The 14202-nt window shown below is 33.3% G+C and overlaps 1 protein-coding gene across 1 annotated transcript in view; it reads left to right on the forward strand.

Moving 5' to 3' along the window:
- LOC146724949 (uncharacterized) overlaps window positions 1–14202 on the forward strand; it is a 124047-nt gene that overhangs the window by 55969 nt on the left and 53876 nt on the right. Inside the window, exon 4 of the mRNA XM_085487910.1 lies at window positions 9086–9125. Within this exon, the coding sequence (XP_085344036.1) occupies window positions 9086–9125 (40 nt within the window). The remainder of the gene's footprint in view (window positions 1–9085; window positions 9126–14202) is intronic.

A 14202-nucleotide genomic window follows, 5' to 3' on the forward strand; every position in this document is an offset into this window, starting at 1 on the left:
AAGTTGGCAATTGGTCACGAGTGCGAATTGTCAATCCGCACTTGATACACACGATATTTTGTATTACAAGTGCAGGCAAAGTGGCTTTGTGCACGTTTTCTGTGGCGCGAGGTGGCCGATCGCACGTCGCCATCTTGCGACGACACGGTGCGGGAATAGTCGCGTTCAAAGTCATTGTCCACGGCTGAAGCCGTGGGCAATGTATTGGCGGCGTGGGAAATCGGCCGCTTTTCGCACAGAAAACACACACACAAAGTGCCACTTTGCCTGCACGTGTAATACAAAATATTTATTCGATCAATGACATTGTTATGTATGTAAATGAGAATTTTTGCAGAGCTCTGTGGGATTACGAGAGCTCTGTAAAACCGAATCACTTGCTGTAAGAAACTCGATGTCGGTGATAACGGCTGGAATTAGAATCCCATTAACAGAGGGGCACATACGCTCACACACAGATACACACACGTTCGAGGCCAGGTCCCTCGTTCCTCTAACCCCCGTTTATTATTAACGCACGTTTATTATTATCTATTCGCGCGCGGCTGGCTCACCCCGCTACATTTTCTGATGAGGTTATATTACCGCGAATTCTCGCGTGTGGTCTATTGAAATTTCGTATCGCGGCGCGCATACGTAAGGCTACGTCTTACCCTACGTTAAATAAATAATTGCTTGTTGCACACGTTGCGAAGCCGCTTACTTACGTTACTCGCTGCTCGGGGCTCTCGGTATACTGTTTTTCGTTTTCCCTCGGGTGAAATCTCGTTACTTTACATTGTTCCCGCGGTCAGATTATCCAGAAACTAATCATCTCAGCTAAACGATTATGTAACGCTAATGAAAATATTTTTATACGTTTTGTCAAATTGCATTTAGCGACGTGACGTAAATTACAAATTATTTTCCTCGCTTTTTATTCTTTTCATTCTGCAACGCCTCTCTAAACTTTATACATCTATCTTTTGTGACGAACTTACACATTTTAATTATACTGCTTTTTATATACAATGATATTTATAAAAAACTAATTTTAGTTGTCCTTATATTGCAACTTGAAATTTAGTTATCATTCTAAAAATATTAACTATTATATCTAAAATTTAGGCATGACAATTAAATTTCAAATAACTAATATAGACAGCTAAAAAGTGTTGGCTCACTTTTTTCCGCGTATAAATAAATGTAAAACAAAATATGATGATCAAATCCACGAGGGAGAAAAAAGAATGAGAAATAATATGAGATTACTAATTATCAAGCACTTGGTGTAGCACACAGACTGTCGCAAATTCACACATATTAAAGAAGGTCCGCGATATAAATCACCTAGATAAGAAACAATGGCTGATTATCATCAGTGCCGATTGAGCGTCTCTGGGACGGTCTCGCTCTTTGACAAAGAGGCACGAAGCGTCGTAAGCTCCTGTTAATTTATCACGACGGAAGTCTGGGGTTGGAGCTACTCGTCGTAATATCTGCCGAGCCATCTCTCTCTCTCTCTCGTTCCCTGTGAACGAGTTCCGTCCCTCCTCCTGCTTCTTCCGCCACGGACGCGCGAGAGAAGGGAATGTCTTATTTTATACACAAAAGCCCCCGCGATAGAGCATAATGTCCCGACAGCTATTAAATGTGTATACGCACGCGAAGCAGACGGCACGTGACCATATGGATGACGGATAGAAGACGTCGCAACCCGGTAGCTTTTACCGAGTGTGTCTAACGCGCTAAATTTACCGTGTTAAGCTTACCGGGTCATAAGATCGTGGATAGCGTCGAGAAGAGGGATCGCGATTAATTGATTATCATCGTTGCGAGGGAGAAGCTACATTTCCCTAAAAATGAAAGGCGCCTTTGTGCGTATGAAAATGTTGCGTCTCCTACTTTTCCTAAAAACTATAATCTACTAATATATTTCTGGCTTGTTTTTAAATTTACCCGTAAACGTATTATATTATATACTTATATTATACTTTACAGATTTATAATATCTTGGAAAAGTCATGAAAAAATTGCACTTGTTCTCTCCAATTCTCTCATTCTCTTCGCTATGTAATACTAAAATATTATATACCACGTTTAAAGGGATCCAATCTTATTAAATGATTTAAGAACCCTATATAAATTTGCTTTAAAAAATCCACTTGCTATAAACACAATCTCTCTTTTTTTTTTTTTACTTCATTAAATCGTAAGGAGAATTTGACATTTCTCCTTCTCTCTGGAGATCGTACGAACAAATATAAAATAGCGAAGTCCATTTAGTCCGTTAGCAGATACAGTTAAGTCAAATGTATTTGGGGGATGTAATCGACTGGGCGTCGCGGATGAGAGGGAAGTGGTGGCATTTCGGGGCGTCGGGACGCCGGACGTCGCAATCCCGTCGTCCCGCCTACCCTTCTTTTCGTGCCACTCAACGTGCGCCATTGTGATGGTAATATATCTGGTCGAGAATCAGGGTCGGAGTTATCGCAGTGTCATTCGAGAATTAATCGTTTCTTCTACGGTCTATTAAATTGTATAACCGCAAGCACCGCGTGGCTCGCATTTTTCACAATAAAACTTGCATTGGAATATGTTTTCGACCCAATATATAAATAACCTTTATCATTTACACGTATACCGTTTAACATTTATTATATAAGCACACGCCTCGTTGAGAAAGGAAGATGAAATTTTATAATATCGCAGCTTTTTGAAGTTCAACAATTTACACAATACACACGTGAAAATCTTTCGACTCTCATCTGTCAAAGTCCGGCGACGCTTCACTTCCGGCGAAAGTCTTGGCCGAGACCAGCGCCAATTCGATAACGCGGACAAACACTCGTCCATAGATAGGCGGATAGACGTGGTAGCTTCACGGAGATCGAAGGATAAAAAGAGGGATGAACGCCGTGTGGGGTGGATGGAAGAGGCACGATAGACACGCTACGGATACCGGAAGGCAAGAGTCGAGGTTGGGTTGAGGGCGCCATTACGTCCGGCCACCCTTCACGGTCCTCCACTTACCCCTAACGACGTTCCGGGCAAATAAAAGTTGATTTCTCTCTTTCCTCTTCCCACTCTCGCGTCTCTTCGTCTCCACCCTGCGTTTCTTACCGTCTTCCGCCTTGGCGCTTCACTTCCTCCCATCTTATAGGCATCCCTCTATGTCTCGTCCCTCCGTTTCCTTGCTTTATCTCTTTAGGTGCCTTCCGCTTCATCAGCTGGCACAAGCCATTCGTTGATACATGTACTTATACGTGGACTTGTGTCAGCTGATAGAGGAGAATTTTCGGGTATTCTTCCCTACAGCACACAAGTTTGCAGCAATATTGCAGAAATATTATGTAGGCATGAATTTGCAATATGGTTTAAACAACATATCAGAAATATAAGATGTAAAAAATTCTGAAGTCACCAGATGATAATTAAAAAATGGTAGTAATTTTATCAACCAACTCTGGCTATTTTAATGATCTTTATTTAATATTCACGACGTTTCGGCCCTTATCAAGTGCTACAAATTATAATAATGACAATTATTAGAAAATTAAAAAATTAATTAAGAAATATTATGAAAATAAAATTCACGAAAAAAATCTTAGGTACAGACCGTTCAGTCCGATCATGTATTTGACACATTTCCAATAATCCAATAGTAATATTACATATATATTTTATTGCATTATTGCTGCAATGTTATAGAACAATGTTTCTGAAAGTGGACATTTTACCATTGCTGCAACATTTCACAATGTTTATGCAATGTTGTAATAATATTGCAATGAAATGTTGCCACAATGCTGCTGCAATCTTGTTGTGCCAAACTTTTTAATATTTAAATCACGCGTCAGATTAGACGAACAAAATTATTGCAATTTTCACATCTTGTAAATATAATGTCATGAAAAAAGATTTTAGCTATGGTAATTAATATTTTTAGCTATAGTTTAACGGAGAATTCTGTAGCTAAAAAATATTAGCTATCATAGCTCAAATTTAGGCATGGTAATTAAATTTCATGTGTAAAAGATAGAAACAGCTAATGTTATTTCAAGAAAAATATTTCGAAATGAATGCTTGATGATTAAAAATAATCAAAATTGTATGTAATGAAATAATTATATATTAGAAGTAGGAGTTGCGAGAAACGAGTAATACGGAAATGCAATTCGAAACAAACAACAAACGTTGGCTCTTAACGATCGGGGGCGTATAATGATTATTCGGCACGTGCCGAATCACTTTCGATAAATCTGGCAAAGCGGCCGATAATGATAGGGCGGCGTCGAAGGACGTCCTGTATACATTTCCGGTTGCCGTCGACGACCCGTTGCACCCGGTAATGTAATACTAAACGCAGGATCGTCTTATTCATTTGCATAAGAAAGCCGCCCATCGGGATTATTTACAAAATAAGATAATGTACCTATCATAGATTACACGAACAATTTAATAATACACGAGGGATAAGAAATTAATAATTATACTAAATAATAAACTTTCTAATTTAGAGTTTCATAATATAACAGATTTTAATGGAAGTTATTAATAGATGTATTTATTTAACAGAGGAAACTGGAGTAATCTCTTTTCTCCATTAAAATTTAATTAAATACTATTAATCCTCGTGAAAGTTTTTTAATGTTAAATGTTTTAATAAATATTGCATCAAAACAAGATAAATGAAGTACAAAGTTTATTAATTTTCAAATTCAAACAAATAAAGAATAAGAAATCGAAGGTAAAATGAATTATTTGACTTATGCATAAGACGTTTGAAAAATTATATCGACGAAATGAAACACTAATTGCTGTGGAGCATGAAATTAAATGAACGTGAAAGATATGCGAGAAGATTGTGAGAAATAAAAAAAAAAAAAAAAAAACTTGCAGAATTTTCCGGGATTTGTCGATTAGGTTTGCGCGTCGAAACGACGACTGTGTATGTCAGCTGTATACGGGACACGTGTATATTTTTCGAAAGCGTAACGATACACGATCGAAATGTCACCGACACCGGACGGTTCCGCTACTTCCGGCAGTGAGAGGGCGAAGGGCGAGAGCCCGCCGAAAACCGCGTTAGTGCGCGTGTTTTCGCGCGATCCAATCCGCGGCGGATTAACCAACCGGGGAAACCTCGTTACTCTTCGAGCCGACGATGCCGGTGCGCTCTCTTCATCCGATTCTGTTCTCACTTTCTCGAGGTAACGCGCCCAAAATCGCGTTGTTTGCAAAAGCTATCATTTCAAATATCCTCTCGAAAGTAGAGAGAAAGAGAGAAGCTGGATTTTATTATTTACAAAACCACATAAATACATGAAATCGCTATGAGTAAACTATCATATTACGTTTTTTTTTATTGGAAGGAGAAATATCTCGAAAATATTTAAGACGCAGTTTGAGGAAATGAGGAAACTCCGATAGTTTTAGAATTTTAAGCTATTGAAAATGGAGATATTTTGATTAAAAAATGAAGTATGAGGAAAACAAATGGATATACAAATATAGATATTTATGAACATTAAGTTTGAATAAACCTTAAACTTTTAACAATTTTATTTGAAGATAAATTATGTCTAATTTTGATTTTAATCAGTCAAGAAAATTTAAGAAATTTAAAGTATAGAAATTAAGTTGTTGAAAAAACTGTAATTTAATTATATTTTTCCTTTATTTATGAGGAGAAATATCTCGAAAATATTTAAGACGCAGTTTGAGGAAATGAGGAAACTCCGATAGTTTTAGAATTTTAAGCTATTGAAAATGGAGATATTTTGATTAAAAAATGAAGTATGAGGAAAACAAATGGATATGCAAATATAGATATTTATGAACATTAAGTTTAAATAAACCTTAAACTTTTAACAATTTTATTTGAAGATAAATTATGTCTAATTTTGATTTTAATAAGTCAAGAAAATTTAAGAAATTTAAAGTATAGAAATTAAGTTGTTGAAAAAACTGTAATTTAATTATATTTTCCCTTTATATTTATGAATTACATAATTTTACTTTCCTCGAAATATAAAAATTTAGAATTAAATATAATAAAATATATAGTAAAAATTAATTTTTGTAAATATTTTCTTCCTTCAATCAAAAATAAATGCATATAATATCCTCAAATAAAAATTAAATTAAATAATTTTTTAAAGTGGAATAATCATTTACATATTCATTATATTTAAAATTTCATCCATTTTCATTAAATAAAATTAATTTATATATGTATAAATTTAAAATAGTTAAAATTTATTATCAGTAATATATATATATATGTAATATATACATATTTCAAGAATATATACTGTAGTCAAATTATGATGTGTGTAAAGGTAGTCTATTATTTTATGGAAGATCATAAATAATTGAGAATTTGGGCTTTATTTTCAATACTTTTAGAGCTCTTGATAATTTAAACAAATAGTTCTGGCGATTAAATCAAAGAAAATGTCTAAAGACAAACGTATCACTTTGTCCTACGAAATTTTCCTTATCAATAATTGTACAAGTTTAAAATATGTATGGTTTTACAAAAGTCCTAAGAAGAGTTCTGCCTTTAAAAAATAAAAAAAAATATTAATTCAAAACAAATAAACACCAACAAATATCTTACTCGAACATATCGAAGTAAAACGCCGCTCGATTTTCGAGAGTTCTACTTATTACAAAATAATTGTTTAAATTATCAAGAACTTTAGAAACTATTGAAAATAAAGCCGAGCTCTCAATTATTTATGAATTTCTACAAAATGATATGCTAGCTTTACACACACCAAATTATGCTAGTATCTTCTACAAGAAAAAAATATTACTTATATAAACGTACTAAGTCTCTGCAAATACAATATTTTATTAAAAAATTATAAAAAGATGTGAAGCATAAAGAAAATGTGATTATACACATATTTATTCAACATATTTATTCTTACGATTAATAAAACAGTATAAAAAACAAATAGACAATATTAACTTAATTTGTTTATGCGATTATATTTTTATTATTTTTATCGTGAAAAATAATTATTTATTATTGCTTTGTTTAAAAGTTTTATTCTTAATATTTATGCATATATTGTTGAAAAATTGAAAGAGAGATATAAGAGGAAGAGAAAAAAGAAAGAGAGAGAATCTAACCTTTTATAAATTAGAAATTAAATATCATCGATTTATTCTTTTGTTCTTACATACATCAAGTCCATTTATTAGAAATTTCCTTTATGTTTTATATTTTTTTATAACTTTTTAACAAAGTTATATATTATATGATAAATATACACGCACAAATATAAATTGCGTGAAATACCTGTTTCAATGAATGATTGTCTCGTCAATATGCTTCTGAATCGTGAATTGTCACAATCAATTAATCGCGCGCACTGACAACTAATTGTTGACAACTAATTCGAAGTAATGATATGAAAAAATTCGATATACATATATGTATAAAAAATAAAAATAAAGTAAATGTATACATTATGCGTGTGCAATATTTCGTATTTAATTCGTCCTTGGCGGGCTTGGTAGTTTGGCGCGCTTATCCTCGTGACGTCACGCGTTGTTATGGCAACAGTTGTTGTTATTCAGCGGACTCGACACTATGGCAAATAGCGGCGAAACGGCGCACGGAAAACATCGTACTTTCATCGCATTATTTTTATCTCCACCGTAATTATTCCTTATCAATCCGTGCGATTAACTAATTCTCGTGATCTGTAAATTCGTTGAGAGGAGAAGAAGTCTTGGATACGTAAGATAAATACATTTCTCATTCATTGCTCATTGTTTTCGGAAAATACAGAATACTGTACGAATTATTTAATTTAATTAATCAATCGATCGATTATTAATAATATACGTATTTCGCGAGATCATTCAAATATATATATGGGAAAGTAAATTTTGATTGTCTTGTGCAATTTTTAAATTAATCGCATATTTTTTCTCATTTATTAATCTCGTAGTAGATATTCAGCATTTATATATATATCGATGAATTAGAACATAATTAATTCGATCGAAAATCAGACAAGCAATCTAAAAATGATGATCAAAGAAATATTTCTATATTATATATGTCGCGGATATTTATCATGAATTTTGACTTGTATATCTATTCTCTTGTATTATAACACAAGATAGTAATCGTTTTAAAACCCACGAATGTATTTATTTAAAGAACTATTTATTTAAAGTGCGGAAGTGTACGAAAGTGCAACTAGGAGCAACAGGTGTAGCATCGCCGCGGTGGGTGACGCGTGAAATTGGTCGCGCAATTTTCGAATTCCCTGCGCCGTTCGTTCAATTAACCGTGCAGGTGCCGCGGGTAGCTTCGTGCAATCTTTTTTCGTACGTTTTTTTTTATGCTATTCTTCCGTCTCGATGTGATAAAGTTCGCGTCGCGCATGATTAACGTTTCGTACAAAGTATCGCGTGATTGTCGTATTATTGTACGCGTGTGATTTTTATGTGTGTTCCTGCAAGTGAAGAAGTTAGGAAGTTGGAGCGATGAAAAAGCTCCGGAAAGAAGGAGAAAGCTCCAGAGGAAAGCGATGACGGGGCAACGTGCGGGTGAGCCGCAATTTATTTAGTCTATTATTTGTTATATGAAGCGCGATAGAAAGAGAAAGAGACCGAGAGAGAGAGAGAGAGAGAGGGGAGACTGAATAAATAAATGAATGAATTTATTATTATATTATAATCTTGAGATATAATCTTTTAAGATATATAATATTTCACAAAATAAAATAAAAAATATTTACATCCAATAATGTATATATTTTTAACACATATACATTAAAATTTATAATTATTTATGTTGTTTATATTAATTATTTTATTTATATATTTATATATAAATTCAATTTTTATTTTTATAGAAATTTATAATAGTTTATATTTAGTCAAATTTTTTTAGGAAAAATTAAAAAATATTTCTTTTATTAAGCTTGTTGAGAAAATATTTAAATAAAAAAATTCAATTTATATAATAAATATTTTTTTAAATATTAATTACTTTAATCACTGTTTTATATATTTGCATTATATATTTATATACAATATTTGTATAATTTTTGGGTATATTTGTATTTTACAGATTAACATCGTTTACATCACAATCCCGTCTCTCTGCATCGGTGAGTTACCAAATTACTTCAATTAGAAACTGAATCAGCTTCTCAAACAATCAACAACAATTATATTAGACGTATAATAATAATATATATATATGAAATACATATCAGAAAAGAAGTGGAAAAAAATCAAATCTTGTTCTCTTAATTATATAAAACTTTAAATTTGCAATGATAAAAGCTACAATAATAAAATATTTTGTATATTTTATATGTTATATATTTTATTTGCATCAATGGAAATTGTTTAAAATTTAATTCCATTTTATATATTTCTATATATGGTTATTATCATATATTTTAAAAGGTTGAAAAAGCATAGAGCATAAAAGCAAAAAAATATTATATAAATATACGTACATTACATAAATGTCTTGTACTAAATCTTTATTTAATTGTGAGAAACGTGAATACTATAAAGAAAGTTAAATAGAAACTTCGTATTCTAAAATTGTTGATATTTTATTTGTATAACAGTTTTGATAATAATATAAAAACTGACACTCTCTCTCTCTTATGATTTAGTTTTATTTTTACAAATATTGTAAAGTATAAGCATCTGAATTGCATGCTTTGAATTATATGCAAATTTTTATATTTTAAAACGCCATATCTTTCAAATTAAAAATGATTTTCACGTAATTCAAAATATGACTCAGAAGTCTAACATTCTATATAATACACGTGAAAATTAAAGTAAATTATTAAAGTATAATCTCTTATATAATTTACCAAAATTATTGCAAAGAAAACATTAATATTTTTTTAGTACAAAACTTCTTAAGTTTCTACATATCGAACGTATTTCATAAATGATAAACATGAATAAAAAGATACATTATATATATTTATATAAAGTAAAAAGTAATTTAAAATATAAAATATATTTATATGAATTAACATTTTTATACAGAAAACACAGGTAAGACATTAATATATTTTGGTATATATTTATTTACATTCTCTTCTTTTATCATCGCAAATATTTTTATTATAATATGAGAGCTGCTTTGGTTTCTCTTTTTTATATATCATTTTCCGTGGTTTAATATTATGTAAACTAATGCAAAAAAGCGCAATACTCAAAGATCTCTTTTAATATACATATATTACAAGTATAAATAAACGAAAGTCAAGAAATATTTTACATACACAATTACATAAAGTGCATATTCCAAGGAGTAATTTATTTAATAAAAACGCTCTGAGAGGTATAATTATTCCATAATTTATTCTTATACACAATATGTCAATTTTATATCTTGATTTTTCATACCCCACCCATCCGTACAACCCCTTATTGACTTTATATATAATTATATATAAATATAATAAATAGACGAGACTCTCGATATTCGCGGAGTCTCATTAAAGTTAAAAAGTTGGAGAGAATTAATTCTTTAATCTTATATGTCTGAATCTTCAATGAAAATAAATTTACCGGCAATAAAACGTTCTCTATCTATATGAATTCCTAAAAAAGCTACGCGTAACGAGCACAATGGTGTTTATTATAACACTTTTGAAAACTCTCGACATTTTATGTGGGTGGGCGATAAATGAAGCGAGCGATCGGTTCGATTACTTAGTACCGAAAATGTTTTCGGCCGGGGACAGGTTATATATCGAGAGCGTTAATTGCGCGCCCCGGCATAGTAAACGCTGGAAACGCCGCGGCGTTATATCGCACGTAATATCATATACGCAAAAATTTTTTATAAGTTTTGATTTATAAACCGTTTGATGTATCGCGTTGCACGAACGCGGGTAGCGCATTTTATATACACCGGGATGCATTACTAACGTTTTATGTATACCCCTTCCTACCCCTGCGCGCACTTTGATCGACGGGAGAGCCAGAGCTGATGGAAAAATGCGGCGTGTATAACTCGATTATAGACTGCACATATGTTGGCATGTATATATGAGCGTCGTTTTTACGCATCCCCAACGACGGTGCCGATGTTGTGTGCGTTTGACGCGCGGAGAGAAAGGACGGGGGATGGGATATTATACTGATATCTGACGTTATACGGAAGAGAGAGAAGGGGTGAAAATACCCGACGTTTCATTTACTCACCGTAAATGCAGGCATGCAGATTAACCAATTAGCATTAATTTCGCATGCGGATCTTAATCGCGCCGCGCGCGCTTTGACGTTCTGAGATCGGATTTATTGTAACACACGGTTTTTTCTCTTCTTTTTTCGTTGATTACGTTTATCTACGCGAGATTTTGTCAATGCGAAATCTGTGGAAGTGGAGACGAACAAAAAAAAAAAAAAAAAAATGCGCGCAAGTTTGAGGGAGAGAGGAGGAGAGAGAAAGAGAGAGCAATGTAAATGTTTGAAGAGTTAATTGATATAATTGAAAAATTGCGTTACTAGTGGAGCGTATATGTTTTAAAACACGCGTAATATTTTCAGAGTCAGAGCGGGAAATTGAACGATGCGTGCGTTCTATAAAAGTATTCATTATAGAATCGTGTATATAAAAAATATGTTTTTTATTTAATACTGCAGAAATATGACAGGAATACTGTGTAGTTTTAACATAGGTTTTTAATATAGTTTCCTTTTTTTTTTTTTTTTTTTAATGAAACATCATATTTACCATAATTTTTTATTTTTTATTTTTCGCTTCGTGTATGTTTCATCAATACAAAATATTTCGTGGATACTTTGTAGAATAAATTACAATTAAAGATGATTTATATTATTGTAGCCTGTCTTCTAACTTTTTTAAAATCTTAACTGTATTTTTTATATTATTCTTCTTTCGTGTCTCGTAATACATCACAATTCACACTTTACTAGCCGTTATATATATTATTTTTCAAAAAAAAGGTAAGACTCTTCTCTCGACCATACTGGCAAGTTTCGACCCTTCTTTGAGTCTTTATCAAGTGATTTGTGAAAATAAAAATAAAATTATAATTTTATTTTTATTTTCACAAATCACTTGATAAGGACTCAAAGAAGGGTCGAAACGTTGTGATTTAATAAATAATATTCGCCAGTACGGTCGAGAGAAGAGTCTTACCTTTCTTTTTAAATTCCGTCTGGCGATTCTCAAATATCTACGTTTTTATATTATTTTTCATTAATTATCTCAATCGCGTCGCTACAATATTAATCTCATATCGAGAATTTTCGAGTCTCTTCGCTTCCTTTCTCCCTCTACATTTTATGAATCCACTTCTGCAGTAAACTCTCAAAACACATTGAAAAACATTGATAGTATTACATCCCTACTCGCTTGGAAAAATAAAAGCCCGAGAAAAATCAAGTATATATACTTAATAATTAAATTCGCTCACGTGTGCCGCGTCAATAAAAATTCAAAGACAGAGAAATAACGCGAGACAAACAAATTATGAGCTGTCACATTGACGACGCTCATGGATGATGTCGCTATAAAATAACGGACTAGCCTTTTAGAGTTTATCATTACCACCACCGCCGCCGCCGCCGCCGCCACCATCACCACCACCACCACCACTTCCGCAAAATTTATTAAATGATTTATTCGATGTTTGCCGTGCAGCGCGCGTACGTATACGCGCGTGTACGCGTGCATACATATACGTGTATGCGCGCGCGTATCGAGCGCGGGCGCCACACAACCAGCCACCCACCGACTATACCCTTCCACCCCACATTCACCCCCGTTATCCCTTTCAGCCACCTCCGCGTATATATCCTGTGTGCCGGCCTGCACCATCGGCAGGCGCAGCCGAGCGTCCGCCAATTATTCAGCAAATGTTATAATTGGCGCATTCCATTACGCGTAATGGATCGCACTTAGCGGCTGCCGGTGTGATTGGGGCTACAGAACCGTAGAGGGGTTGGGAGGAGAGGGAGGGTTGATGGCCGGTTGGCAAAGAGGGTGAGCGGGTTGGGCAGAAGGAGGTGAGCCCAATCTCGATAATACGACCGTAGTGAAGGATACGACCTGACGCGTGCGAGATACTTGAAGATATATAGAGATGTTGATGCGCGGCATTGATTTTACGAAGCAACAAAAATATAGGGAGTTTTTAATTTTCTAGCTAGTATTTGAAAGATTCGGAGGCCCCGAATATAATTATAGCAAGGAAATATATGTAGATATGGGTGGTGATGTCGGATATAATTTTATAATTTGTACAGACAACATATTGTGATTTGTAAAGAATGAATTTGATAAAATTTTATATTATATTTTCTGGGAAATTTTTTTGTATTTTAATAGTTCTCGTGCGTCGACCCGTTTTATTAATTTATTGTGAAAATAAATGATTTCTCTTACATCTTTAATTAGCAAAATTGTTAATTCGATTCAATTATTTTAGGGGTTTACCGATGTTTATTTGCTCTAGTAACTCTAATAATATTCATATTCCCATATTCGTTACATCCAACGAGTTTATCAAGTATCTAATAATTCACGTGATTTTATGTAATAATATGTAATAGTAATGAATATGCAGTATAGTGTAGTGAATCAACAAATTCGCTAATTTTCTTCTTCACTCGCATCGCCGCGTAATTACATGATATAAGTATTCAATTATCTAATATATGTAATATATATATATATATATATATATACTATTACCTAATTTCCTCTCGCAACAACAAAAGTAACAATAAATTTCCTCTTTTCTCTGTCTTTAACACACACGATTAACCGATTTTTTTGTACAAAGAAGCAGTAACTTAATTAAAATGCAGACTTAAGTTTAGCCTAAAATAAAGTGTTTCTAAAAAATCTCAGAGTATAAAATTCAACAGTTTCCATTTCTCTCTCCCTCTCTCTCTCTCTCTCTCTCTCATTTTCATTGACGATCGATTCTCGCGCGGTAATAATATCCGCAATTAGAAACGCGCCGCGAGTGATTCATGCGAGCGTTTATACACACACACACACACACGCGCGTGCTCCCACATATGCGACTAATCTTCGGTTACGCGGTTTCGTTCGATGAACGTAGATTGGATAGCGGGCCATCATTTACCCCGGAAACACACACGGTGCAGGACACAGGCTGCGGTATGCTGCGCGTACACCATGACAATTATTAGGATGGCAATTACGGC

Source organism: Nylanderia fulva, unplaced genomic scaffold, assembly GCF_048542155.1.
Source record: "Nylanderia fulva isolate GAGA-0341 unplaced genomic scaffold, ASM4854215v1 Scaffold11, whole genome shotgun sequence".
NCBI lineage: Eukaryota > Metazoa > Arthropoda > Insecta > Hymenoptera > Formicidae > Nylanderia > Nylanderia fulva.